At 44.8% G+C, this 26620-nt stretch overlaps 1 protein-coding gene across 1 annotated transcript in view; it reads left to right on the top strand.

Annotated features, from left to right (window-relative positions):
* The window catches only part of DYNC1I1 (dynein cytoplasmic 1 intermediate chain 1), a 1862117-nt gene that overhangs the window by 1143626 nt on the left and 691871 nt on the right, over positions 1 to 26620 (top strand). The window contains exon 10 of the mRNA XM_086941928.1: positions 301 to 400. Coding sequence (XP_086798054.1) covers positions 301 to 400 — 100 coding nt within the window. The remainder of the gene's footprint in view (positions 1 to 300; positions 401 to 26620) is intronic.

Raw genomic sequence — 26620 nt, 5'->3', positions numbered from 1 at the left:
TAATCCAGTTCAATGGTGAAGTCTGCTCTATGCCATAGCTACCTGGAGTTGATCTCAGGTTAGTTTATTGCCTTAAAGCATCCTTCTGACAAGATTTATGATTATTCCTTAAAGTGGGCAGTCCCCTACCCCAAATAATAATTCAATTTCTAACAAACCATAATTCTTAATCAAGAAAAGATGAATATTTCATTGGACAAATGCATTCACAATATCTCATTTTTAAACATTGATTGTACTGTTTTTCAAACTTTTAATCAAATTTGCTTTCATTTTCTGTTTCTTAAAAATAATATGCAGGGATGTTCAAGCTGGATCCAATCTTTCTTTCAACCGGCAGTTCTATGATGAACATTGGTCAAAGCATCGTGTTGTCACATGTTTGGATTGGTCTCTTCAGGTAAATGTGTCATAAAAATAATTTGCATAAGTGTCATTTAGTGTCAAATTAAATCACAAGTTATTCTGATTATTCAAACGATTGTGCCCAATTTCAAAACATGTAAAAACAATACTTTGCTTTAACATTGCCATTTTCAATTCAGCAGAATAATCTTGAAATTATCTCAGCATTTCTTGATTTTCTTGATTGTCTATCCAAAGGCAGTGCATTTTTAAAGTCTTACCTACTAGGCAGTGTATGTGCTTTCTTGCAAGAAGTATTGCAAGAATTGTAAACTTACAGGGGTCATAGACCCTCCCCTCCATTGTTTACCATTGGTTGCCTGAATTGTCAGTCTATTTTGCTCGTGTCATATTAGCAGGTGTGGGCTATCCTTTCCCTTGGGTATGTCCCTCTTCTTGAGCAAGGATGCTTTGCTGTGTCCTTACACAGATACCTCTCCCAGGCCCAACTTGTTTCTTTTATGTTTAAGCACTCCATGAGAGTGGATGTGTTTTCAGCACTCTCCCTGGTGTGATTCTTTTGTTCTCTCTTTCCCACTGCTCTCTTCTATCCATGTGCCCCCTTCCTAATACCCGTGCCCTTTTGTGCTCAATCTGCCTGTGTTGCTTTCTCACCAGGGCTTCTCTCTGCCCCCAGTTCCATGTTGCACTCACTCATCTATTTGCTTTTTTTCTGCCCTTTCTGCACCATATTGAGCTCTCTCTCACTGGTTTGTTCCCCCATGCCCGCCATGTTGCTTCCCCCCACCACCACTACCTTCCTTCTTGCTTTCAGCCTCCTTCATTGCTTTAGCCCCACTAGACTCCCATGTTGCTTACATGCCTCTGCTCTTGTTGCTTCCCCCACCCGCTTTGCCACCTTGTTGCTTCTGCACTCCCCACTTGTGTTGCTTTCCCCCACTTTCCCAAAAAAGGCGTTTGAGCAATGTTTCATGTTATTTACCAATCTGAATTGGATCTGCAAATAAAAATGTAAAAAATGACATGTCATTTTCTAGGTGTGTGTCTACAAAATGATAGTATAGCCTCACTTTAATTAAGCTATGTTGCACAGCATCAGAGATACTATATAGCATGGTTAAAGGGAATTATCAAGGCCAACAAGGTCACCCACCTCTGGACCCCAGCAATCGCCTCCAAACCACTGGACGCCAGAGCACCCAAACAACTAGACTGCATTCTCCTCAACGTACACTCGCTGCACAGACACGCCATGGAAATCTGAGGTTTCCTCTACACCCACATGCCTGACGTTGTATTCCTCACAGAGACCTGGGCCAACGCCAGCTCCGCACCTGACGTCGCTACCACCGTTCTCCACGGATTCAAGATCCTGAGAAAAGTCCACTACAACTGCCCAGGAGGAGTCCCCATCAACAAAAGATCCCTCCGACTGACCACCACCAGCTTTGATGACGCCTCTCCCTCCATGGAACACCTCCACTTCCAGATCCAGCCCAACCCCAGAATGACGCTCCGTGGACCACTTGCCTACAGACCGCCTGGTCCCCACACCACCTTCACCACTGTCATTGCCTACCACATCACACTACATGCCCTCGCCTCTATGGAATACATACTTCTTGGAGACCTGAACTTCCACCTAGACAACCACAGTGATCCCAATACCACTGCCCTCCTGGAGAACCTCACCAACATAGGACTGAAGCAACTTGTCTACACCCCCACTCACACAGCAGGACACACACTCAACCGCATCTTCGCTGGAGGAAACAACATTCACTTCAGCCACACCACGGAACTGCTCTGGACCGACCACCACTGAATATATTTCTCCTTTACAAACCCACTGCACCCAAGCACACACAACGCCTCCCACGCAGAAGCTGGAGCAAAGTCTCTGAAAAACTCCTTACCTGCACTTCACCTCCGACTACAACAGATGCCAACACAGCATCAAGCAACCACCACCAATGGATCGCCAACTGTGCCAACACTCTCACCCCCATTCAGAACTCCACGAGACAATACAACAAGAAAGGCAACTGGTTCACCATGGAACTCCGAGAATCCAAGCGCTCCTGACGATAAATGGAGAAGACCTGGAGAAACAGCAGAACCCTGGAAGCACATGACGCCTACAAAACAGCCATCATAGTACACCACCCAAATCAACAAAGAAAAACGTCATCCAAGACTGAATCCTTGCCAACGTCCACAACTCCAAGGATCTCTTCACCATCATACAGGAATTCTCCAAACCCAACAGCGAAACAACCAACATCCCTCCCTCCCAAGACCTCTGCAACAAACTCAGCTCCTTCTTTCACCTCAAGATCTAGATACTCTACAACAATTTCGACGATCAAGACCATGGCACCCCCTCAACTCCCACCCTCAACGACACCACCCAACAGACCCTTCTCACCTGGACCCCTCTCACCAGAGAAGATAACTTAAAGGCAATGAAGAGCATCCACTCCGAGCACCTTTTGACCCCTGCCCGCAACACATCTTCGGTCAGACAATGGGGCATGCAGTTCCTAAGGAAGGGGAAAGGTGGGGCAAGGGGAATTGGAAGACCAGGTAGGAGAAGGCACAGAAAGTGAGGAGCGCTCCAGTAAGGAGCAAGGGCCCTCACACACCCGAGAGGCGTCATGCTTCATCATAGTGCAGCTGCTTGTTGGACTGGAGCTGCAATGCTCAATGGGCCCCACAGGGGGCACTTTGCTGGAGATCTTTAGTCAGCCAGGAGGTCCTATGTGATGAGGTGGTGGGGCAGACGAGTGGTGAGTAGAATGGGTGCAGTGAGTGTATTAAAAATAGCTATGAGTACCCTTAAGAACCTTTAATAACTGGACACTTATACTATGGCTAACAGACCACAAGGGTCACAGCTGGCAAGGAGAATTAAACCTGCTGCAGCCAAGTGTGTATGATGGTGAGTGAAAGTGGTTAAAAGGTCGACATGTTTCACGCCTATAGTCTCCAAATGAATGAGTGGAATTTTATCAGTACCGGGAAAAAGAGAAAAGAAAAAATCCTAATCTACTCTGAACTGAAGGTGACTGTCAGAGGAATATCCTTTGGAATACTATCCCTATGTCATGGATTCAAAAGTAATCCAGAAAAGGAATGGAAGTGCGAGAGAGTTTGTCCTTCTAGTGATCCTCTAAGGGGATGTCGCAGGGCACCAGCCTGGATGTCCAGAAAACACCAGCAACAATGACGAGGGAGTAACCGCCAGGTCGTTACTCCAACGTGTGGGACCCACCCACGTCTGGATGCCAGGGACGGTGTCGACACACATCTTCCATAGGGCCACCACTGCCATCATAATCGAGCTACCCCAAACTATGAACTGCTCCCTCGACACAGCCACTTTCCCCGACAACTGAAAGGGTGCCGAAGTCAACCCCCTCCTAAAGAAGCCATCCGCAAACCCGACAGACCTCAAGAAATTCAGGCGCATCTCACTGCTTCCTTTTGCCACCAAATTCATCGAAAAGGCAGTCAACGTCCAGCTAGCACACTTAATAGTAACCAACTGCATCCTCCTGTACCAATCATCAGCCATCGACACCGTCTCCCACCGCACACACTAGCCACCAGACTCCATGACACTGGCATCCAAGGAAAGGCCTTAGACTGAATACTTTCTTTCCTATCAGGCAGAACACAGAGAATAAGACTCCCGCTCTTCCTTTCAGAACCGACAGAGGTAAAATGAGTACTCCAAGGATCCTCCCGCATCCCCACACTCTCCAATGTCTACATGGACCCCCTCGCAACCATTGTCAGAAACCACGATCTTAACTTCGTCTACTACGCAAATGACGCTCAGCTCATCCTCTCCCTCACCAAGAAGCTCGACATCACCAGGCACCACCTACAAGAAGGGATGAAAGCTGTCACAACCTTGATGAGCAACAGCTGCCTGAAGTTCTCATCCTCTGCTCCACCCCCTCCGCATGGGACAACACCTGGTGGCCCCCTGCCCTTGGAAACCCACCCACCCTAATAGCCACCGCACGCAACCTGTGCATCATGCTCGCCTCCTCACTCACCATGAACCCCCAGATCAACGCTGTATCCTCCACATGCTTCAACACCCTCTGAATACTTCTCAAGACGTTCAAGTGGACCCCCCGCTCCCTGACTCCAGGAAAACGGACACCCACGCACTCATCAGCAGCAGACTGGACTACGGCAACGGCCTCTACGCCAGAATCAACAAAAACATCTTCTGCAAACTCCAGACCGTCCAGAATGCTGCAGCCACACTTATCTTTGATATCCCATGACACAACCACTTCTCCCAAAACCTCCCCTGGCTCACCGTCAAAAAAAGGATAACCTTCAAGCTGCTCACACACACCTACAAAGCCCTGCACAACACCGCACCCCAATATCTCAACAACAGAATCTCCTCCTCTGCCCCCATGAGAAACCTCTGCTCAGCCGGCCTCGCCCTAGCCACTGTCCCTCGTTTTTACAGGACCAGTGCTGGTGGAAGATCCTTCTCCTACCTTGCAGCCAAGACCTGGAACAAACTCCCCCTTCACCTCCGATGGAGCCCGAAACTGCACCAATTCAGAATGGACCTCAAAACCTGGCTCTTGGAATGGCCCTAATGGAGCTGCTTCCTAGAACACCCCCCCCCCCCCCCCTCCCCAGCACCTTGAGACCCTCACTGGTGAGTAGTGCGCTCTACAAAACCCTGATTGATTGGACATTTAAAATTTTTATTTTATTTATAACAGACAAAGCAATATTCATATAGCTTTTGTGCTTCTAATGCCTACTCTTTATTTGTCAGAGCATACATGTGCTTCAGTTGAAGCCGATCAATCGTTCATAACACTGTGCTGTATTGGCTCTGCTACCACAAATCAAGCTAAGGATTCCAATTTAGGTCTCCAATTTCAAACTTGTTCATACTTACAGAACGTTTTACAATTTCCAGTTTTACATTTTACTGTTTTTAAGCATATATATATATATATATACATATACTTATATGCAAATATTATTCATTTTCCAGAGAGTTAGAGACCCATTCAATTGATGTCATGAACTCCCAATGGGTCCATGTATCACAGATAAGAAACACAGCACTAACTGACAAAACATGACCCTCTTCAGTATCTTTAGAAGAAAGAAAACAAAATTATAAAGATATTGTTCAACTCACCCCTAAGGCAAAAATGAACAAGCAGTATCAAAATAGGATTGATGACTGGAAAGGAAATATGACAAAGTGCATAGATGAGGGATAAAGTACCACATGTAAAATAGATAATAAGGATATTGCAAGTCACTGAGGAGTTCCAAAACCATAAAGAGGAACATCCTTTATAGGGTTTGGAATTCATAGGTGACTTGCAATATCCTTATCATGTCCTCCAGGGGGTGCTTCCTCCCATATAATACAAGGCCACCATCACCGTTCCCACATACCACTTAAGACCTTGGTGCGAGCTCTTTTATAGGAAAGAGCGAGCATGTTTGCAAACATGAAGAATAAAAAGAAAACTTCTAGTGAAAATCTTTAAACGCATCAAAAACGTGTTGGGTATTTGTTGCAAACCGATATTACAAACAGTTCAATACAAGGCCGTATTTACAACAACTACTAAAGCTGCAGTAGCTCGGAAATTATAGAAACATTCAGAAAGATTCTGGCTTTCCTCTATCAAAGGAGAGCAAAAACTAAACATATTCTCTCTGCTTGTCATTGTAAGATATTAAAATAGAGCAGAAGAAAGAAAACCAACATTCTAATTGTTAATTTAACAGCTGCTTTAATTATGCTCTATGACCTGGCCTGCCTTTCACTTAGACAGCTGCCATTTTGCCCATCGTATCCGTATTTATCCACTATTATTTTGAGTTTGGTGAACAAATGAAGTCACAACTTGTATATTTACATATTGATTTAACGGATAAGTTTGCATGCATACTTTGATGTATGTCTGGTTTTGCACATTACAAAGCCAAATAAAATAAAACAATACACCCACATGGAAATATTAGTATTCTATCACAAACAAATGTTGATATATGGAGTTATTTAAGGAAATCTCATCCAGTTTTTAGGCTCTGCATGCTGCCAATCTGCACAGCTGTTAGCCCAGAATTCATGACTGACAGCATGGAGAGTCATTCAAACGAAGCCCACTTATCTGTATTTTTCCGCTTTTAAAAATAAATACAGGCAGGAGAAACACTGTTGTCTGTGTGTATTTATCTGTAAAACTCAATATGCCACAAACTAATGATAACTTTAAAACAGCTAAAGTACACAGGCAGGGATTTCTACCTTTCCCTGATAAATTCCCGTCTTTAAAGCTTGATATACGCCTCCTTTACAGCTTGCTTAAAATTAAAGTAGGTTAGTACTGAAGACTTTGAGTTGAAAAAAAAGAGGTACTTATACTGCTGTTTAAATATTGATGCTACAGTGAAAACATTACTAGAAGCAAAATAAAAGTCATCTCAAATCGCAAAACAATCATAGTGCCCTTTAATCATATCAAGAACAATTTGCAACTCATTTTCACCTTTATCTCAGCTGTGAAGAAAATAATCCATATACATTCACAATAAGCAGAAAGTGATACATATTTAAAAAAAGTTTTTTAATGTATCCTTGTTCAAATGTTAAATTGTATCAATTGCAGTTTTACAAGTCAGATATGAGTCATCCATTTACAGGTAATTTTTCATTCTTTATTGTTTTATCTGTTATGCTCTTTTATATAAACAATTTACTGGTCTAGTGGTTGCTGGCATGTGCGATAAACACCTAGGGCCCCATTAGGATGGCGGGCGCATCCTGCATTTTTAACATTGCGGCGGGCGGTGCAGAAAGCACCGCCCACTGCAATGCTAAAAATGCACATTGCGCACTTCAATGCACAACTTGACAGGCACCGTGCGGTGCCTGCCACGTTGTACAGTGAAGTGCAGGGGGGTACCATACGTACCCCCCATGTGCACCCACCACCCTCCAGGAGTTGCGGGCCCCCACATGACATTCCCGCATGCCTTTCCGAAAGCATGTTCCCGCCCCCACATCCTAATATGGATGGCAGTGTCTAACAGACGCCGCCACCATATGAAACCCTTTCCCTCCTGGTCAACTCATTGACCGGGCGGAAATGGGTGGCAGGCAGGGAAGGATGTTGGGTGGATCACCACCGCCCGCATCGCGGTGGCGATCCGCCCGACATCCTAATGGGGCTGCTAGGCTTGCTAAACTTGGATTCAATGAACACAGATCGAATTTTAGATTGAATGACCAAATGTCACATTTGCCCAAATATTCTACTGTTTTGAATCATTCAAAACACTAATGTATTTTCAAATACTTGATTGAGAGACACAACTGTCATGGGAAGGTAATAGAGTATGAATGAATGAATCTTTATTGTTCAATTAATTGAAATTGTTACTATATTCTATCAATGAACAAAAGCTTTTTTAAAAATCTCACACAATTAGATGAGAAAGAAAAGACGTTTAAAACGATTAAAATAGTAAAAGGACTAGTAATAGAGTAAACCAATTCACATGCAATCAAACACAGTGGATAAATGACTCGGTCAGCTTTACTGTGAGTGGTGTAATTGAATTTGTTGATTAAAACTATTTTATTTATCATTTTAAAAAGTGTTGAGATAGATATACATCCACTATTATAGATGTTCCTCAGAGGAAAAAGAAGAAATGTTATTGCTATGATGACACAGTCTCAAAAGGAATACCTTTAGTATTCCCTTTATTGTTAGCTAAGAATAGCACAGAAGAAGGGGTAATACGTTGTGAGGCTAGAATTGCATGCCTTGGTAATGGTGAGCAAGCCTTTCATGTTCGAAGCGTTACTTTAGGATTGAGCATTAATCTGTAATTTTGCCAGAGTTTTTCTGTTCTAGATTCTGTAACACGTTTCTCAATTAGGCGCATGTGACTGTAGGAAATGTGTACACAAAGCCTTATTATAAACAGTGTTGAGTACTAGTTGTATACTTTAGAAATCACAAGTACAGTCGGTTGTAGGCACTTGTTTTGGTCTTCTGAAAATGCTTCACAGGTTCCTATTCTTGCTACCAATTGCAAACAGGAAGACAGTGGTACAGGCTCTCATTACTTCCAGGCTAGATTATGCCAACATCCTCTACCTGGGCCTTCCGGACTTCCTGCTCAGCAGACTACAAGTCGTGCAGAATGCGGCGGCAAGGGCAGTTCTTTTTTATTATTAAATTTTTATTTGCAGAAACACAGAAAGATACCAATAATCCGTCAGTATTCCAGCTATTCACCAGTAATAGTGCACAGCACAGTCAGTAGAGCAACACACGGCCATTTAGCCCACACCCCGAAGGTCGGGCGGCAAATATCGTTAATCTGCTGGAAATATAAACTTTAAAAAACAAAGGTGAGCATCCAATGAGCGTTCCGAGTATCTGCTTTTCTTTTTTATCCCTTCCCTCCCCCCAATAAACCAATGAAACAATACTCAAAAGGAATTAAGGTAGGCAAGACAGTCACGAAAATAGCAGCAGTTACACTTCCATTTCCCCCCTCCACCCCTCTCAAAGCCAGTAGATTCTTTCACAATTCGATGTCTCAAATGTCCAGCGCCCCATGGCTTCCTTCGAGTTCATCATGTCTCTTCTCATCCATATTAGCGGTATAGAGTTGTCTCTGTGTGTTGTCCAAAACCCAACATATACACCCCTCACATCCCCCTATCCATTCCGTGATGATGGTGCCACTTGGACCAAACTCTCTGGAATTTTTTAGGACACCCCCTTGCCTTATAAGTAACTCTCTCGGCTGCCATATAGAGATCCAGCCCCCTCCTCCATTCTCCCAGTCCCGGCGGTTCCGGCGCCCCCCAGTACTTTGCGATGTCTCTCTTTTTGCTACAACTAGTGCAAGAACTAAGAATGTAAGAAGTGGGCGAGTCAGGTCTACCTCATTGGGCATGCCTAGCAATGCCAGCTTGGACTTCTGATGGAGCGGAACCCCCAAGACCTCCTGTAGTTCCTTGAATACCTGTGTCCCTACGTCTGTATTGTGTCGCATGCCCAGATAGTATGGAAGAAGTCCCCATCACATTGGTGACATCTAAGGCACAGTGGGTCTTCTACTCTTCCCATTTTACTAAGGCGTACTTTATCGTAGTAGGCTCTATGGAGCACGTTAAATTGAATGAGTCGCAGCCTTGATTTGATTGCCACCTCCCGGGGATGCATCAACACTATCTCCCAATCCAGGTCTTCCATCTCTCCCACCTCTGCCTCCCACGTGCCTCTGAGTTTTGCCAAATCCCCCAACATATTATTAGTTAAGGTTTTATAAGTTAAGGAGACCGCCTTCCCCGTTATCTGCTCTTGGAGAAGCCGCTCCTCCAATGGTGCATATTCTGGGATATCAGTGATGGTGATGTTTTGGGCTCGCCAAGCGTGTCGTAATTGGATGTATTTAAACTGCTGTGTATTATGAAGGCCGAACTCTGTTTTAAGTACTTGGAACGATTTCAGCTCCCCTTTGGCTATCACATCTCCTATATTGGAGATGCCGATATCGTCCCACCTTTGGAAACCTCGTAGCTTGTAGAGTTCTGTTAACCACTTGCAATGCCACAGCGGTGTCTGCTGTGAAGGCTTCTTTTCCCAAAACACGCGTCTCGTGGCCTTAGTCCACGCATTAAGTGTGAGAGACATAGCCGGGAGAAGCGATGCCCCACTAGCGCCCCCATAAAGATAGCACAATAGGTTTTTGGACACCATTCTAACCCTCTTTAAGGCGTGCGTAAGTCGGGTGGTCCGCCGGGGCATGGAGCCAATCATTAATTGGTGTCAGATGTTCCGCCCAGTAGTATGCCTCTAGGTTTGGGAGCGAGATCCCCCCACTGTATTGGTGTCTCAGGAGCGTCGACAAGGCCACCCTAGCATGTTTGCCTAACCAAAGAAAGGATCGCAGGTCAGCATGGATCCTAGCAAAGACTGCGGTCGGTAGTGGGTAATATTCGTTTTGTAAGGCATAGAGGAATTTGGGTAAAGTGATCATTTTGTACATGGCCGCTCGACCTAGGAGCGTGAGAGGGAGCTGTCTCCAGCGGTCCATATCCGCCCTCTTGTTCAATAAGATCCGTTCCAGATTTCTTTGGAATGAGAGGGTCTCACTCAGGGTAATATAAATCCCGAGGTATTGGAAGCCTTCGGTAGTCGTCAGTAATCTCTCCTGTTACCTTCCCCACCTGTCACGTCCCCCAGGGTCATAGAGAATAGACTTGTGCCAATTAATTTTATGCCCCGCCTGCCCTCCATACTGCTCTAATTCCCTGAATAACTCCGGGATGGTAGTCTCTGGTTTAGATATATATAGCAAGACATCATCTGAATAGAGCGAAATCTTTTCTTGCATCGGATCCGTGTCATTACTCGTAAAATCAGAGATGTCCTTGTTTTGTCGGATCCTGGCTGCGAGTACCTCAATAGTGAGTGTAAAAAGGAGGGGCCACAGGGGGCAGCCCTGTCGGGTACCTCTCTGAATCCGGAACTCACGTGACATTGTCCCATTCACTCTCACCTTGGCTCTCGGGGAAGTGTAGAGAAGCTGGACCCCCTTCACGAAGTTCGGTCCAAAACCAAACTTGTGGAGCACTGCATATAGGAATGGCCAGTGTACCGCGTTGAACGCTTTATCTGCGTCTAAGGAAAGGAACCAGTGAGGTTCACTCCACCCACTTACTTCCTGCAGCCAGTTATGGGTTCTTCTAAGGTTCAATTTAGTTGCTCTATCTGGCAAAAAACCTGATTGGTCTGGATGTACAAGGCCTGGAATAACCTCTCTTAAACGGACCGCCAAAATGGTTGCCAGCAGCTTCACTTCCGTATTAAGTAAGGAGATGGGGCGATAGGAAGCACAATTGTCTCATGGCTTGCCCTCCTTATAGATTGGGACAATATTTGCCATAGCGAGATCTGGTGGGAGCTCCCCCTCCTGGTAGGCACCCATAAAGAGGCCTTTAAGATGGCGTGTCAAAAGGTCCGCAGAACACTTGAAGAGCTCGGCCGGGAAACCATTCGGGCCCGGGATTTTGCCTGGTCTCAGCTTGGCAAGGGCTTCCGTAATGTCATCAGTCGTTATGTCCGCCTCTAAGTCCACCAGGGCCTCGGGACGCAGCACCGGCAGGTCCGTCTGTTCCATGTATTGTAATGCTTCCTCGCAAGTGACAAGATCACGAGCTGCGTAGAAATGTTCATAGTGCGTAGCAAAGGCTTCGGCTATCCCGGCGTCAGTGTTAACGCCAGTCCCATCCGTGGTATAAATACTATCTACTATTAACAACAAAAGAGAGCCTACAATTGTGAATTGTTAAACGACAGTATGTCTCAAGTGAGGAACAGCAACACAGTGAATAAATTAAATTAAGTGGTCAAAAAACAAGGGCCACGGTAAAGAAATAAGATTATTCTCTAAAAGAACCCTCACTCACCCTAGTGGTGACATGCTTCATCATGGGGTTCTGTCACAGATGGGGCCGACTATCCCCACCTGTGTGCTTCGACGCCTGCGAATGCAGCGGAGCAGGTATGTGTGAAAAGAAGTGGTGTGTGTGATCAGTGACAGGAAAGTGTATTAAAAGATCACAGCTGTGCCTCAACAAACTTTATTAAGGGCCAGTTGTTCACAGTAAAAACAGTGAAGTTACTGGGATTTTTATTAGAATTCCAGTGACTTAGTGTGGGTGGTCAACATGTTTCTGCTGGTTAACGCTATTTTAGCTCAGCTTTCATCAGGACCAAGAAAATAAAAGAAACCGTCCTACAGGGGTCCACGCACGCTAAGGGGTGCCCACACCGTTAGGATTCTAGAGAAAAGACAAGGAATTTATACTCTCCTCTTTACACTCACGGTTCTAACCATCGTCAATGTTCCTGCTAATTCGTCAGGATGTACTCTGTAAAATGATCAGAACACAGACATATGTATTAGATGTATCCTTTATGGTTAATTGACCTGCTAAGTAAATCTTATTCCAGATACTCTTTTTCTTGCCCATTAAAATAATTAGACAAATATAGACGCTATTTTGGCAAATGCACACGCTATTCTGAATCTACATAGCATCTCAACTCCAGTGGAGGCATGTATCTTTTTGATTCGAAATTTACAATTACAGTCAGTCAGTCATTATACTTTTATTCGACACATGTATCATAAAAAGTACAAACATACAATACACACATAAATATAAAAACCATTTCATCATTTAAAAAGATACATATACAAATCATGTGGGAATGTTGACTGAAGAAACATTATTTAACAACTTTAACCTAATGATCCAGGCACATGATAGAAACTTTGCAACCCCACAAATAGTAACCATACAAGAGGTGTTGGAGATGAGGATACGTAATGCTGATTTGTGATCCCTGACTCCAAGATTCTTTAATACAGGTTTTAGCCATTTGTTCCTAGGTAGGGTATATGCTTTACAGGCAAAAAAGAAGTGGCCTAATGATTCTTCAGGATTTGTACAGCCTGGGCACTTTGTATCCTCTTCCCTCCTTCTACTCCATCTAGACGTGAAATTTTTAAGGGGCAATGTTCCATATCTAAATTTCAGATAAAGTGTCCTATCCTGAGGAATCTGGATAAAATCCAAAAACAATTCTAGCTTTATATTACACTTATGGGTCAAAAAATTCTCAGTTAATTGTCCCCAATTTGGGTTCTGTAAAGCCTTGGCCTCAATCCAGTCCCAGTATAGTTTTTTTACCACTTGTTTTGGTGGAGGGGATTGGGAGGCCCAATTTACAATTACAATACCAGCTATGCATACCATAAAAATCTAGTCCTCAAAGCCGACTGTCGAAGGCCACAGAGGCCAGATACCATACAGAGGTAGAAAGGACTTAGTCATTTTTAATGCACTTACGGTGCTTGCAAAATCAGCAGGCCTCGTGGGCTCGCAGTGTTCGGCATGTTTTCACTTCCAGCGCCGTCTGATAAAAACCAAACAGAACGTGTTAAAAAGAGCGAGTGATTATCGCTACGATTTTAGTTTGCACGCTGTGAGGACTGCCCTTCCGTGAAGCGAGGCACATCCTCACAGAAACATTGCGCATAGACTTACTATGTGCCGGAAGACTCCCCGCCCGAAACCTGGTGTTCTCTCCACTGCAGCCCGGATCTTACATTACGGGCTTGCTTCCTGATTTTTAAAGGTCCGAGTTTTAGCACATTAGCGCGTCATCGGTCATGTGATCATGACGTCAAGTGATCGCGGTATTAATACATGCAATATTTCGTTGTATCAGATGTTGGAAAATCGATTGTTTATTTGGATATAGATCAGCCGATCTAATAATAGTATAATTTGTCACTCTGGACATTGAAATGAATATTTTATTTCAAACCCTTTATAGCGAGAATACACTTCCGGTATTTTCAGATCGGAAGACTAGACCGCTAACCCATTGACAGTGGTAAAGCTGAATTTTAGTGATTCCAGCAAGGTGTTTTATGCGTACTATGGTGTCACAAAGTTGATAACTTTATAGACTGACAATGATGTGAAAGGATTCAAATTCAGAAATTTAAATAAATGATCGTGTAAATTATTTAATTTCTAGAGATAAAGAAATATTATGATCAGAAGAATTAGAGGAGTTATGAGTACACTTCCCCATGGGATATCATCATTTAGTCCCACCTGGTGAGATGCTAAACGATGAACCCATCTCTGTTCCTGTTCATATAGTCTTTGCTCGTTACCACTCTGTAAATGTTCAATCACTGTCCAGTGGAAATTATCGGGGGAATGTTTATGGTCTAGAAAGTGTGTGGTCGTCTTGGTGTTACTCTTGCCACATCGTATATTGCTCCTATGTTCGCATATACGCAGTTTGACCATTCTCTTTGTCATCCCCACGTATTTTAAACCACATGGGCAGGTTATTAAATAAACAACATCCGTTGTATTACAGTTAGTGTGGTTTCTTTGTTCCCAGATCTTATTGGGTTCCAAGGTCAGTGTTTTTGAGCTGCTTGTAAAGGGACAAACACTACAGCTGCCACACGGATAAAAATCCCAGTAACTTCACTGTTTTTACTGTGAACAACTGGCCCTTAATAAAGTTTGTTGAGGCACAGCTGTGATCTTTTAATACACTTTCCTGTCACTGATCACATACACCACTTCTTTTCACACATACCTGCTCCGCTGCATTCGCAGGCGTCGAAGCACACAGGTGGGGATAGTCGGCCCCATCTGTGACTGAACCCCATGATGAAGCATGTCACCACTAGGGTGAGTGAGGGTTCTTTTAGAGAATAATCTTTTCTTCTTTACCTTGGCCCTTGTTTTTTGACCACTTAATTTAATTTATTCACTATGTTGTTGTTCCTCATTCGAGACATACTTTCGTTTAACAATTCACAATTGTAGGCTCTCTTTTGTTGTTAATAGTTATTAGTCTAGGGGTAGGAGAGTAGCCAATTATTCCCTTCCTCTCTTGTTGTACATACATAAATACTATCTACCCATCTAGCCACCTGCTCCTTTTTACTAAGCCACGCTAAAAGTTTGCTTGACTTGTCACCCACATCGTATAGGCGGTGAAGGGTGGCGAGGGCTTGGGTCTTCGCCTCATTAGTTGCCAATTCCCTGTATTGTCGCTGGGCATCAAGTAGCCTTCCAAGAGCCTCGCTGTTTTTATGGGTCTGGTACTCCCCCTCCCATATCAAGATAGCCTGTTCCAAGGCAGCAATCTCAGCCTGGAGTTTACGTCTTTCCTCACCCAATCTGTCACGTATCCTATCTCGCAACACCGGCTTTAGGGCTTCCCAGAAGGTGACACTCGACTCCACCATACCCTCATTTTCTGCGATGTAAACCTTAATGTCTGCTCGAATGCCTCTCAATATGTCCGCGTTTTGAAGGTCCCAGGCCGCTAGGCGCCAGGATCCAGTGCCCCTGCCCTGGTTGTGTCCCACCCTTACGAACAGTGGCGAGTGATCGGATATGCCTCTGGCCTTATACTCTGCAGTATCCTCCACCCTCAGGTACTGTCGAGACATGAAAACATAGTCCAAGCGCGAGAACACCCTATGAGCCCCAGAATAATATGAGTAGGCTTGCTGTGCTGGGTGTAGCCATCTCCATATATCCGTGAGTCCTAAATTGGACATCTGATTGAACAGTGTGGTCTGGTGCCCTCCTCTCCCTGTACCCCCGGATCGGTCTAGTTCTATATTCATAACATCATTGAAGTCGCCTCCCACCACTTGTATAGTGTACGCTGTGTCTAAAAGGATGTTCGCTAGTGCTGTAAGCATACGGGTCTGCAATTTGGGCGGTGCATAAATCGAAATTAGCGTGTATATACGGGACGGAAACCGCCTTATTAGCAGTCACCGAAGATACGAGAAGGATTCTGGACCAGGGAGGATCAGTGGCAGTGATCCTCCTTGATCTTAGTGCCGCCTTCGATACGGTCAGCTATTCCACCTTGCTGGACCGTCTCCATAACATCGGAGTTTCAGGTGACGCTTTAAGGTGGTTTGAATCCTTTCTGTCTGGGAGGTCGTTTCAGATCTTCGACGGTGTAACAGTATCCTCCAGCAAACCCCTGAGCTGCGGAGTACCACAGGGCTCCTCCCTGAGCCCTGTGCTGTTTAACGTCTACATGAGGCCGCTGGCAAGTGTCGTCGAACCGCATGGCATTAAAATCGTGTCATACGCCGACGACACCCAGCTGGTGGTCTCGCTGGCCACCGAGAACAGCAAGCGCTCTCCAGCCGATCTGCTACACTGCCTAGAGGACATAAAGGGTTGGATGACCAACTCCTCCCTTAAATTAAATGGAGATAAGACGGAGCTTATGCTCCTAGGCCCACCCTCCCCAGTACCATTCACCTCCTTGTGGCCCAATGCACTGGGTCCCCCTCCCACCCCAAAGGAAAGCGTGAAGAGCCTGGGAGTGTGGTTGGATAACAAACTCTCCTTCTCCACCCAGGCCACAAAACTATCTGCCACATGCTTTGGCCTACTAAGAACCTTGAGGAAGGTTCTTCCGCTGCTGCCGCTAGAAGCCAAAAAGGTTGCGGTCCAAGGGCTAATCCAGTCTCGCCTTGACTCGAACAATGCCCTATACATGGGGGCACCTGAGTTTACGCTTAGAAAACTACAGGTTGTTCAAAATTGTGCAGCACGTTCCCTGCTAGAAATCCCGCGCACTCAGTCTGCTAAACCTGCTCTGAAAAATCTCCACTGGCTGCCAGTGAGGCAGAGGATAGCCTTCAAAGCACTGTGTCTGGCGCACCGCACCTTCTGGAACACAAGCCCAGCGATCAACAGAAATCTTGTCACCCCTTATCATCCCAACAGGAATCTACGATCAAAGGAGGCCTTCCTTGCCGTCATTCCCAGAGTAAAGCGAGCCAGAGCAGGGGGAAGAATGTTCTCGCTGAATACCGCCAGGCTCTGGAATGACCTCCCCCTCTCACTCCGGTCCAACTCAGCTCTTCTCTCATTCCGCAAAAACTTAAAAACATGGCTGTTTGACAAACCCACTGTACCATAGCACCTCCTCCGTCACTTTCTGGTCAGCTCAGCGCTTGGACGCCCACGGGCAGCAATCGCGCTTTACAAATACCGTTACAATTACAATTACAATTACAGTATATGCGTCTATTCCAGGTACCCTGTACTCCAGCGTATGTCCCCTGTGGATCTATCCAGGTGCGTGTGGTGCAGAATGGTGAGGACTTTTTAATGATGACCGCTACGTCTCTGGAATCCGATGTATAACCCGCATGGGCCAGAACTCTATGTCGACCCCTAGCAATGAAGGTACACTGTGTACCCTTGAGGTGTGTTTCCTGAAGGAGGGCAACGTCCGGGTCCACTCTTTTTATGTAAGCATTCACTAGACCTCTCTTGACTTTAGAGCCTAATCCGTTGACAATCCATGTCAGGATGCTCAGTCCCCTACTTCCCAAGTGTGGAGTGCCTAGGGTACTCGCCACTCAAAGATGTGGCGGCTGTAAGTGGTTAGTCTCTGGCGCTTATGCGTGGTGTGGAGGTTCAAAGTGCCCTGCTGTAGTATCCCAACTGTTGACTGCTTCTTTCGGACTGCTGCCCCCTCTTCCCAACCTCCCCTCCCCATCTCCTTCCTGAATGAATGTAAGAACCCCCTCCCCCCCCCACCCCACCTCCCTCCCCATCCAGTCCCGTCCCATCACGAGGCGGAACTGTCCGTAGGAGAAGGCCTGTCGCCCTCCCACACATCCCACCCTTTAAGCACTCCTAACACCCCCCTCCACTACCAGGTAAGGAGTGTGTTCAACAACAGAACTGGTACAAACAATGAACGTAAGTAACAAAAGGGCGAGTCAACTTGCGTGCTTCCCATCATCGAGCTGCATACTCAATAGCCTGTTCCACCATTGTTCATGATCTGGAGTCCTGAGTCTCTGTTTCAGGCACGCTGTGCTGTCCCGACATATCCTGCTCCAACACGCGGATCGCATCAACCAGGGGGTGGACCGAGTGGCCCTCCTCCTCCCCGTCTTCCCTTCCAGAAGTGGTCATCCTCGTCCTCCCCTTCCGAACGGGCGGTGGTGCGTAGACAGGTGAATCTCGAGCCCGCCTCTGCCATTCCACTCGGGGAGGCTGATCGTCCCTTCTGTGTGGTTCCTGAACCGTATCCCCCATAAGGCGTCGCCGGTGTCCGTCTCCTCGATCTCCTGGGTTTCATTCTCTGCGCCTTCGGTAGTTCACACTGGGGCCCATTCCGCAAAGATCTTTCCATCAGTTCCCGTCCGACTGTCTCTCTGCTGTTGAGAATTGGTCGCTCCTCCAACCATTGCCATGCGTCCTCCGGATGTGTGAAGAAGAGTGTCTGTTCCTTATAGAGCACCTTGAGTTTCGCCGGGAAGAGTAGCATGTAGGAGATCTTCAAGTCTCTAAGTTTCGCCTTCACAGCGTCAAAGGAGCGGCGTTGCTTTTGCACCTCCTGACTATAGTCCAGAAAGATCATGATGTGCGCATTTTCGAGACGGATCTCACCCAGTTTCCTTGCCTCTCGCAGGATCAAGTCTCTATCTGCGAATTTAAGAAAGTGCGCAATGACGGGTCTCGGTCTCGCACCCTCCGGCGGCTTTGCCAAGAGGGCCCTGTGTGCTCTCTCAATGATGAAGCAGGGGGAGAACTGCACTGCCGGGAAGGTTTCCCGCAGCCAGGAGTGGAGGAAAGAGATCATGTCCACCTTCTTTATCCCTTCCCTAAATCCAACAAAGCGGAGGTTGTTGCGTCTCGCTCTGTTTTCGACGTCGTCGACCCTCCACAGCAGGTGGCGATGGGACGCCTAGAGCTCCACCATGTCCTTTCTCAGGGTAGTGATCGAGTCCTCCGCCTCGCCCATCCGCGTCTCAGCAGAAGTCACCCTGTCGGATAAATTCCGGAAGTCTTGCCTCAGCAGTGTCACTTCGGAGCCCACTTCGCCGATCTTGACCTCCAGGGCCACGCGGGACTCCTGGATGTCCGCCCGAGAGGCCTGGATGGCCCCCATCAGCAGTTCAGTATCAGTGCACCCACTAGATGCAGTTGTAAGAGTCTCTGCCATCTGCTTCGGCGCGGCAAAATTGTCCATGGGCCCTTGTTTGGACGCTTTGGGTAATGTCTCCCTCTTCCCCATGTTGTTCACGGTGACTGTTGCAGGCACGCAGGACAAGCAAGGATGTACTCCACCTCCTGGGCACCAGTCGTTGCCTAGTGGACAGGTAGTCGCACCCGCAACCCCCCTGGTGCGCTGGGGGCCCAAGATCCTCACTCCGGCGTTCACTTGGGCGCTGCCCGCTCCGCCTCGCACTCCACGGTTTCCGGAGCGCTGGTAGGTGACGATGGGCAGGTCCTCCCGTCCCCAACCTCTGTCAAGCGCCTCCTAGGTTATGCTCGCCCGGTCCTGCGCTTCTGGCACCGTCCGTGGCGGGGGGGAGCGCTGCATTGAAGTGCCGTCATTGTCTGGGGTGTAGGCAGCGGCAGGGGTCTCTCGCAGATAGGCCGGGGCCAGGCCGTCGGCTACCGGTATGCACCGCAAGACCCCAGTTGACCCCTGGTGGTTCTTTGTTCTCACGGAGGGCAGACCGCCTGAGTTCCGCAACGATGCCCCGGTACTTTCACTTTTCTGGCCAGAGGGCGGGAGGGGGGGGGCACCGCTGGGCCCGAGACCTGGACCGGGGCCTTTAGATCCTCAGTATGCGGCTGCGGCCGCCATCTTGGTGTAACCCGCGGCCCACCGCCAGCACACAATAGATCCACGGGGGTTCCCCTCTCAGGTTCCCTCTCGGCAAGGCCGCCTCCTCTCGCCTATTGGTCGCTCACCTAACAGGCCTCCCAGGATGAAGCCTTGACTGTCTCCCGGCACCTCTCAGTGCCCCAGGGGCGCATCCGCCGCCATCTTGGTTAAGGGGCCGATCAGTATCGGAGCCTCCGACTCCGTGGATCGGGGATGCCCAGGCCCACCAAGACACCAGATCGAAGGCCCCGTCCACCGATCCCCCGTAGGCGCTCACCATCGGACCTTGAAGTCGGGTTTCAGTACTTTTGGCGAAGTCCATGCGCCACGGCCGCCATCTTGTCTCTGGCCAGGTATGTATCGAAGGAACAAAAGTCCGTGAATCAGACGTTTCACGGTGGCGTACCGCTCGTAGCTCGCCTCCGCTTGGTCTCGCCGTGTCCCCGGTTCGCCCTTGTGACTTTGGTGGGGTTTTTTTGTGTCAAAGTGACGGATTACGAAGCAGCTCGCCGGGAGCTCCGGAGCCACACGTCTCAGCTCGCCATGGTGTTGGCCACGCCCCGCGGCAAGGGCAGTTCTGAGCCTCGGTTCCAGAGACTGGATTTCCCATCATCTGAAGAAACTGCACTGGTTACCTGGTCCTGGCCTTCAAAGCTCTGCATGGCATGGGGGCACTCTACACCCGCAAAAGCATCTCATTCTATACTCCTGGCAGACCCCTTAGGTCAGCTCACCAACACCTGAGGGCAACTCCTAAGTGTTTTAAAGCCCGCTGTGGGGGCCGTTCTTTCCAGGTGCTGGTGGCCAGATCCTGGAATAAGCTCCCTCTTCCGTTTAGGCAAACTAAAAATATTCTGGCTTTTAGGAAGAAATTGAAAACCTGGCTATTCCAACAAGCAGGCTGAGCACTCTACTTTTTGGGTCAACGCTTTTCTTCCTATTGTGACTCTGCATCTTTCCCTTGTCTCAGCGCCGGGACACTCTTTTGAGTAGCTGCGCGCTTTATAAAACCTCCCTTAACATAACATAACATGTAGTAACTCCCAACTAAGAAAGACTGTGCATTAGAGACCACTGCATCCTCCTTGTCAGCTCCTACAGTGGGGGGCATGGGTAAATTCAGTCAGCAAAGCACTTGGTTAGTATCCCATCCCAATACAAAACCAGGCTAGAGTGTACACACAAATGGTAGCACAACTGCAATAAGCCGTTGACAGCACCTTAACCACAATCCTCATATCACAATTAAGCCATGATAGGGCTTTGTACAATGATCAATTCTTGGAGGAATTCCAAAGATTTGGAATGGACCATAATCAGGATCTCTGCAGGATGGGAGCAAGGAACTAATTGATTGTAATCCTTGGTAGAGTAACTGCTGATGAAGTAAAATTAGGTCACAGAATATGCAATAAAACTCAAACTTTAAACAATCTGTTCCCAGGGCCCCCCTTCTGCTGAGCTCTATAATGTTACGAAAATGTCAGAGTTATAATTTCCTCCTCTGTCTATGCAGCAAATGCACCACATATTGCCCTAAAATGGTATTCCAGAGAAACATATTCTCCAATGGATTATTTAAAAAGAGGCATAGATAACATTCATGAAATTCACTTCTGATCTGTCTCATGTTAGATAACATGATCCTAATTAGGATTTACAGTTCTTTTGTACAATTTATTCCCCCTATCCTGATTGTAATCCGTGCTATGGCTTTTTCTGACTTGTTCAATGCCTGGTGTAGTTTAATTATGTGACTAAAAGTTGTAGTTACAAAGGTGATCAGCTATCACATCATATTGGCATGGATGTATGTCGTTACAACGCGATGTTTTACATCGTAGTACTTTACGACGCATGTTTTACAACGCAAGTCGTTACTATGACTTGCGTTGTTGGGGGCTGGATAGTGAATAGTTTAATTTACTATTCCAACTCCAGTCTCCGTGGATAGTAGGGAAGGAGTTGGATAGTAAATTAAACTATTTACTATCCTGTAGCGCCCCCCAGTGCAATTCGTTGTTACAACTTGCGTTGTAAAAGTTGCGTCGTAAGGGAACTGCGGTGTAACATCCGCGTTGTAAAGGATGTTCCCCTATGGGCATCCAAGGTCTGTTGTCATCCTCTGTTAGAGATCACCCTTAGAGTTCAAGAAATCCATGAATTTAATCTGTCTGCCAATACACCATTTTCTCTTTCGGGTGATTTCGTGCCATCTGTCTCATTCATAAAACAAACACCTCATATTTACAATTTACAATTTAAAGGCTTCTTACACTGCAGATTCTAGGTTTTTGGCAAACTATTCAGTTTGTTCTCTCTGTTTCAAATTTTACCCTGGACCTAAGTGGACATGTGACAATAGGTACCACAATGGTTTAGAACAATCAACACCTCTGACAATAAAAGACCAGAATAAGCAAGAGTCATCTGATAGATTCATGTGGTTGTAACTTAGGTAATGAACCCCTTCATTACTCTCATACTCCGTCAGCAGTCTGTATATTCTGGTGTATGTTTCATGTTCTGATCAATAAATTGAGCTAAGTCTTTGCCCTATATGAGATCACTTCCACATCACCCACAACCACATACCCCCACACAGCTTGAAGCACCAATATACTTTGAATTGAGGGCATGACGAGGGCATGCCGAATTAAGAATCTATGCAAAATAGATATGTTAAGAGATCCATTGCTCTCCCATTCAGTTGGCCCTTGAGGGACATTCATCTGCCTTGGGCATCAGACTTGTAGTTATGGACCCTGAAGAGCAGCATACATGTAAGAGCGTACACACATCTCTATTAGAGAAATTAGTGCATGACAATGAAATGGCCCCTTTCACAGACTTAACGTGTTTCAGCCTAGTCAACTGTGTCTCCTGTAGCCATGTAAACCACCCCAGCATGGGCTGGTATAATATCTTAGAGTGAGCAAAGCCTGGTCCTCCATAATATTAATTTAAATGGCATAATATAAAATGGAAATACTCTATAAACACCTAGTAATGTGCCTCTCTTTACCTTCCCACTAAACACAGCCACTCCAATTCTGCTAGCTCCCAAATCGGTCACCAATCCCAAAATAGCAACTAAGGACAAAATAATCCAGTGAATTCTTAATGTCCCTGTAGCCATCAAGAATATTTATCGATTGTGCAGGTTTCAGGACTTAATGAAAACCATACAAAAAATAGTAACTAGAAAGATCCTTCTGGCCTGCAATACAAAAACTAGAAGTCACGTTTAATCATGGAGATAAGCCTTAAAATATGAAATAAAATTACAATAGAAAATGCTTACAATCACAACATACAAATATTTCTGAATTAATAATTTTAAGCAAATATCAGCAAACCTAACAACTTTATTGGTCATAATCATGGATGTCGATTCACCTAAAGGCCAGGGGTAGTGTAAGTGACATCACATGTCATTTGACCCCAATGACATTACAGAATTGATGTTAAAATACCTTTGACCGGTTGTCATTATCCCCTCTTCAACCTGTTTCTCAACTGTTAATCTTTTGTGTTATCTCTCACACACCTTTCTCACCTAGTACTGTCTTTCTCAGTACTCCTTTCTCCACCTCTATCTTTCGCACTGGTCTTCTAATAATATCACACGTGTTTCACTTTCTCACCTGAATTTCTCTTTTACAACTCTTTTTCACCAGTCTCCCACTTTTTTGTCCCTCGTCTGTCTTTCTCATCTCTCTCTGTCTCAACATCACCTCTATATTTCTCATCTTTATTTCACATTGTCTCTCCCGGATCACTGACATAATATCGAGGGACAGAATATCGACTATCAAAAATATCGTGTAAAAAATATCGACAGACAGAATATCGAGTTTGTATCTACAAACAGGTAAGTACAATAATATTGAGTATAAAATATTGTTTACTAAAATATAGTTTATAAAAATATCGACTTTATTAAAAACAATGTTAAATTAAATTAATATTAAAAATTAATTACTAAAATATACTAAAAATTTACTTATACTAATTAAATACTTAAAAGTTATTAAAAAACAAAATTTTAAATCACATTTGTTAAAAAATATATATATAGTAACATAAAATAATTAAATAATATCCAATATTATTACCGTACAATAGCAGAAGTGTTAAAATTACTATTCCCACTCCAAAGAGTGCAATCGTAGGTAAAGCGTTGGATAGCGTAGGGGTTAAAATTACTATTCCCACTCCAGCTGGTGCAACAGTAGGGAAAGCGTTGGATAGCGTAGGGGTAAAAATGACTATTCCCACTCCAGTGGGTGCAACTGTAGGGAAAGCGTTGGATAGCGTAGGGGTAAAAATTACTATTCCAACTCCAAGGAGTGCAACAGTAGGGAAAGCGTTGGATAGCGTAGGGGTAAAAATTACTATTCCCACTCCAGTGGGTGCAACAGTAGGGAAAGCGTTGGATAGCGTAGGGGTAAAAATTACTATTCCAACTCCAAGGAGTGCAACAGTAGGGAAAGTGTTGGATAGCGTAGGGGTAAAAATTACTATTTCCACTCCAAAGAGTGCAACAGTAGGGAAAGCGTTGGATAGCGTAGGGGTTAAAATTACTATTCCCACTCCAAAGAGTGCAAAAGTAGGGAAAGCGTTGGATAGCATAGGGGTTACAATTACTATTCCCCCTCCAGGGGGTGCAACACTAGGGAAAGTGTTGGATAGCGTAAGGGTAAAAATTACTATTCCCACTCCAAAGAGTGCAACAGTAGGGAAAGCGTTGGATAGCATAGAGGTTAAAATTACTATTCCCACTCCAGTGGGTGCAACAGTAGGAAAAGCGTTGGATAGCGTAGAGGTAAAATGTACTATTCCCACTCCAGTGGGTGCAACAGTAGGGAAAGCGTTGGATAGCGTAGGTGTTAAAATTACTATTCCCACTCCAGTGGGTGCAACCGTAGGGAAAGCGTTGGATAGCGTAGAGGTAAAATTTACTATTCCCACTCTAGTGGGTACAACAGTAGGGAAAGCGTTGGATAGCGTAGAGGTAAAATTTACTATTCCCACTCCAGTGGGTGCAACAGTAGGGAAAGCGTTGGATAGCGTAGGGGTTAAAATTACTATTCCCACTCCAGTGAGAGCAACAGTAGGGAAAGCGTTGGATAGCATAGGGGTAAAAATGACTATGCCCACTCCAAAGAGTGCAACAGTAGGGAAAGCGTTGGATAGCGTAGAGGTAAAAATTACTATTCCCACTCCAAAGAGTGCAACAGTAGGGAAAGCGTTGGATAGCGTAGCGGTCACAATTACTATCCCCACTCCAAAGAGTGCAACAGTAGGGAAAGCGTTGGATAGCGTAGGGGTAAAAATTACTATTCCCACTCCAGTGAGTGAACAGTAGGGAAAGCGTCGGATAGCGTAGGAGTAAAAATTAATATTCCCACTCCAGAGAATGCAACATTAGGGAAAGTAAATACTTCATACATTATTGTGAAAAATGTAAATTAATATCTATAAAAAATTATTTAAAAGTAATTACCAATTTAATATAATATAATAATTAATCAATTAAAATGACTAATTAACAATAATTATTACAATTAGTTACCTATTAATACAAATTAATTACTAATTAACTATTAATTATTTAATAATTAAAAATTAATTAACAATCAATTAGAATTAAATACAATTAAAATAATTTAATTATTTAATTAATTATAAATAATTTACTTCCCACCCTATTCCCCTATAAACCAACAACCCGCTACAGAAAATACATTTGTAAACTTAACATAATTATCTATTAATCAATTAAATAAAATTAATTACCAATTAAAATATATTAATTTTCCAAATATAAATTAACTATTAATTATAAATTAATACCAATAAATACATTTACATAATTAATTAATTATAATTAAATTACTTGCCATCCTATTCCCCTATAAACCCACAACCCACTACAATTCGATATTATTAAAAAATCGATATTTTTAATAATCTATATTATATACTTCGATATTTTATCTTTCTATTTTTTTAACATTCGTTATTACATTACTTACCTTAAAAACGATATTTTTGATATCTATATTCTGTCCATTCGATATTTTGTCCAATCTATATTTAAAACTCGATATTATGTCCAATCGATATTTTGGACTCGATATTTTGACTGTTCACCGTCTCTCCCACAGCTGTTTTTTTCTAAGCTGTCTTTCTTCTTATAAGTATAACCCTTCTGACTACCACTAAATCATAACTACATAAAAATGTAAAGTGTGAGGAGGAGGAATCACCAAAATAGTATAGCGCAAACCCAACTTAATTTGTTTGCTTAACTATGAATTTGCCTTCTTAAGATCTTGATAACACCACACAACTTTGTTCAATCACTAGTTTGTACTTCTTGGTCATTACTTTTTAATTGAACGCAAAATACAGTAAGTCCATATTGAAGTTCCAGCACTACATACATTATAAGAAAAAAAAATACCTAATGAGTATCCGCTCTTGCACATTTGGTAATTTTTTTCTAGCCAAATATACATTTTGAATACAGCTAGTGGTAAATCAAATATATTTTAAATCTTCAAGGTAGCAAGGATAAGGTCAGACCTATAAAATAGCCCATTAAGTGGTTCACACCCTTCCACTGAATTTCTATATCAAAGTTCATTTTATAGAAGCTCCTCCACACCACAGGACAGGTAGACACGTTTCGGCCTTTGCACTTTCAGGCCTTTACATAAAAGAGACCTGTTAGAAATGAGCTTTATGGTTGGCTGAGGTATGCATCCAGGCCAGGCAGGAACCACCACTCTAATCAGGGTAAGATAGACACACAGTCTGAGTCAGCGTAAAAGGGTGAATTTCTTATGCAGTCGATGCAATGCAACGATTTTTGATGACAGCAGCTGCAGAACCCACTTCTTAGGCCTAGAACTTGGGGG

Source organism: Lissotriton vulgaris, chromosome 10 (genome assembly GCF_964263255.1).
Source record: "Lissotriton vulgaris chromosome 10, aLisVul1.2, whole genome shotgun sequence".
Taxonomy (NCBI): domain Eukaryota; kingdom Metazoa; phylum Chordata; class Amphibia; order Caudata; family Salamandridae; genus Lissotriton; species Lissotriton vulgaris.
Note: the sequence above shows the minus strand (reverse complement) of the source record. Positions and strands in the feature narration are given on the sequence as shown.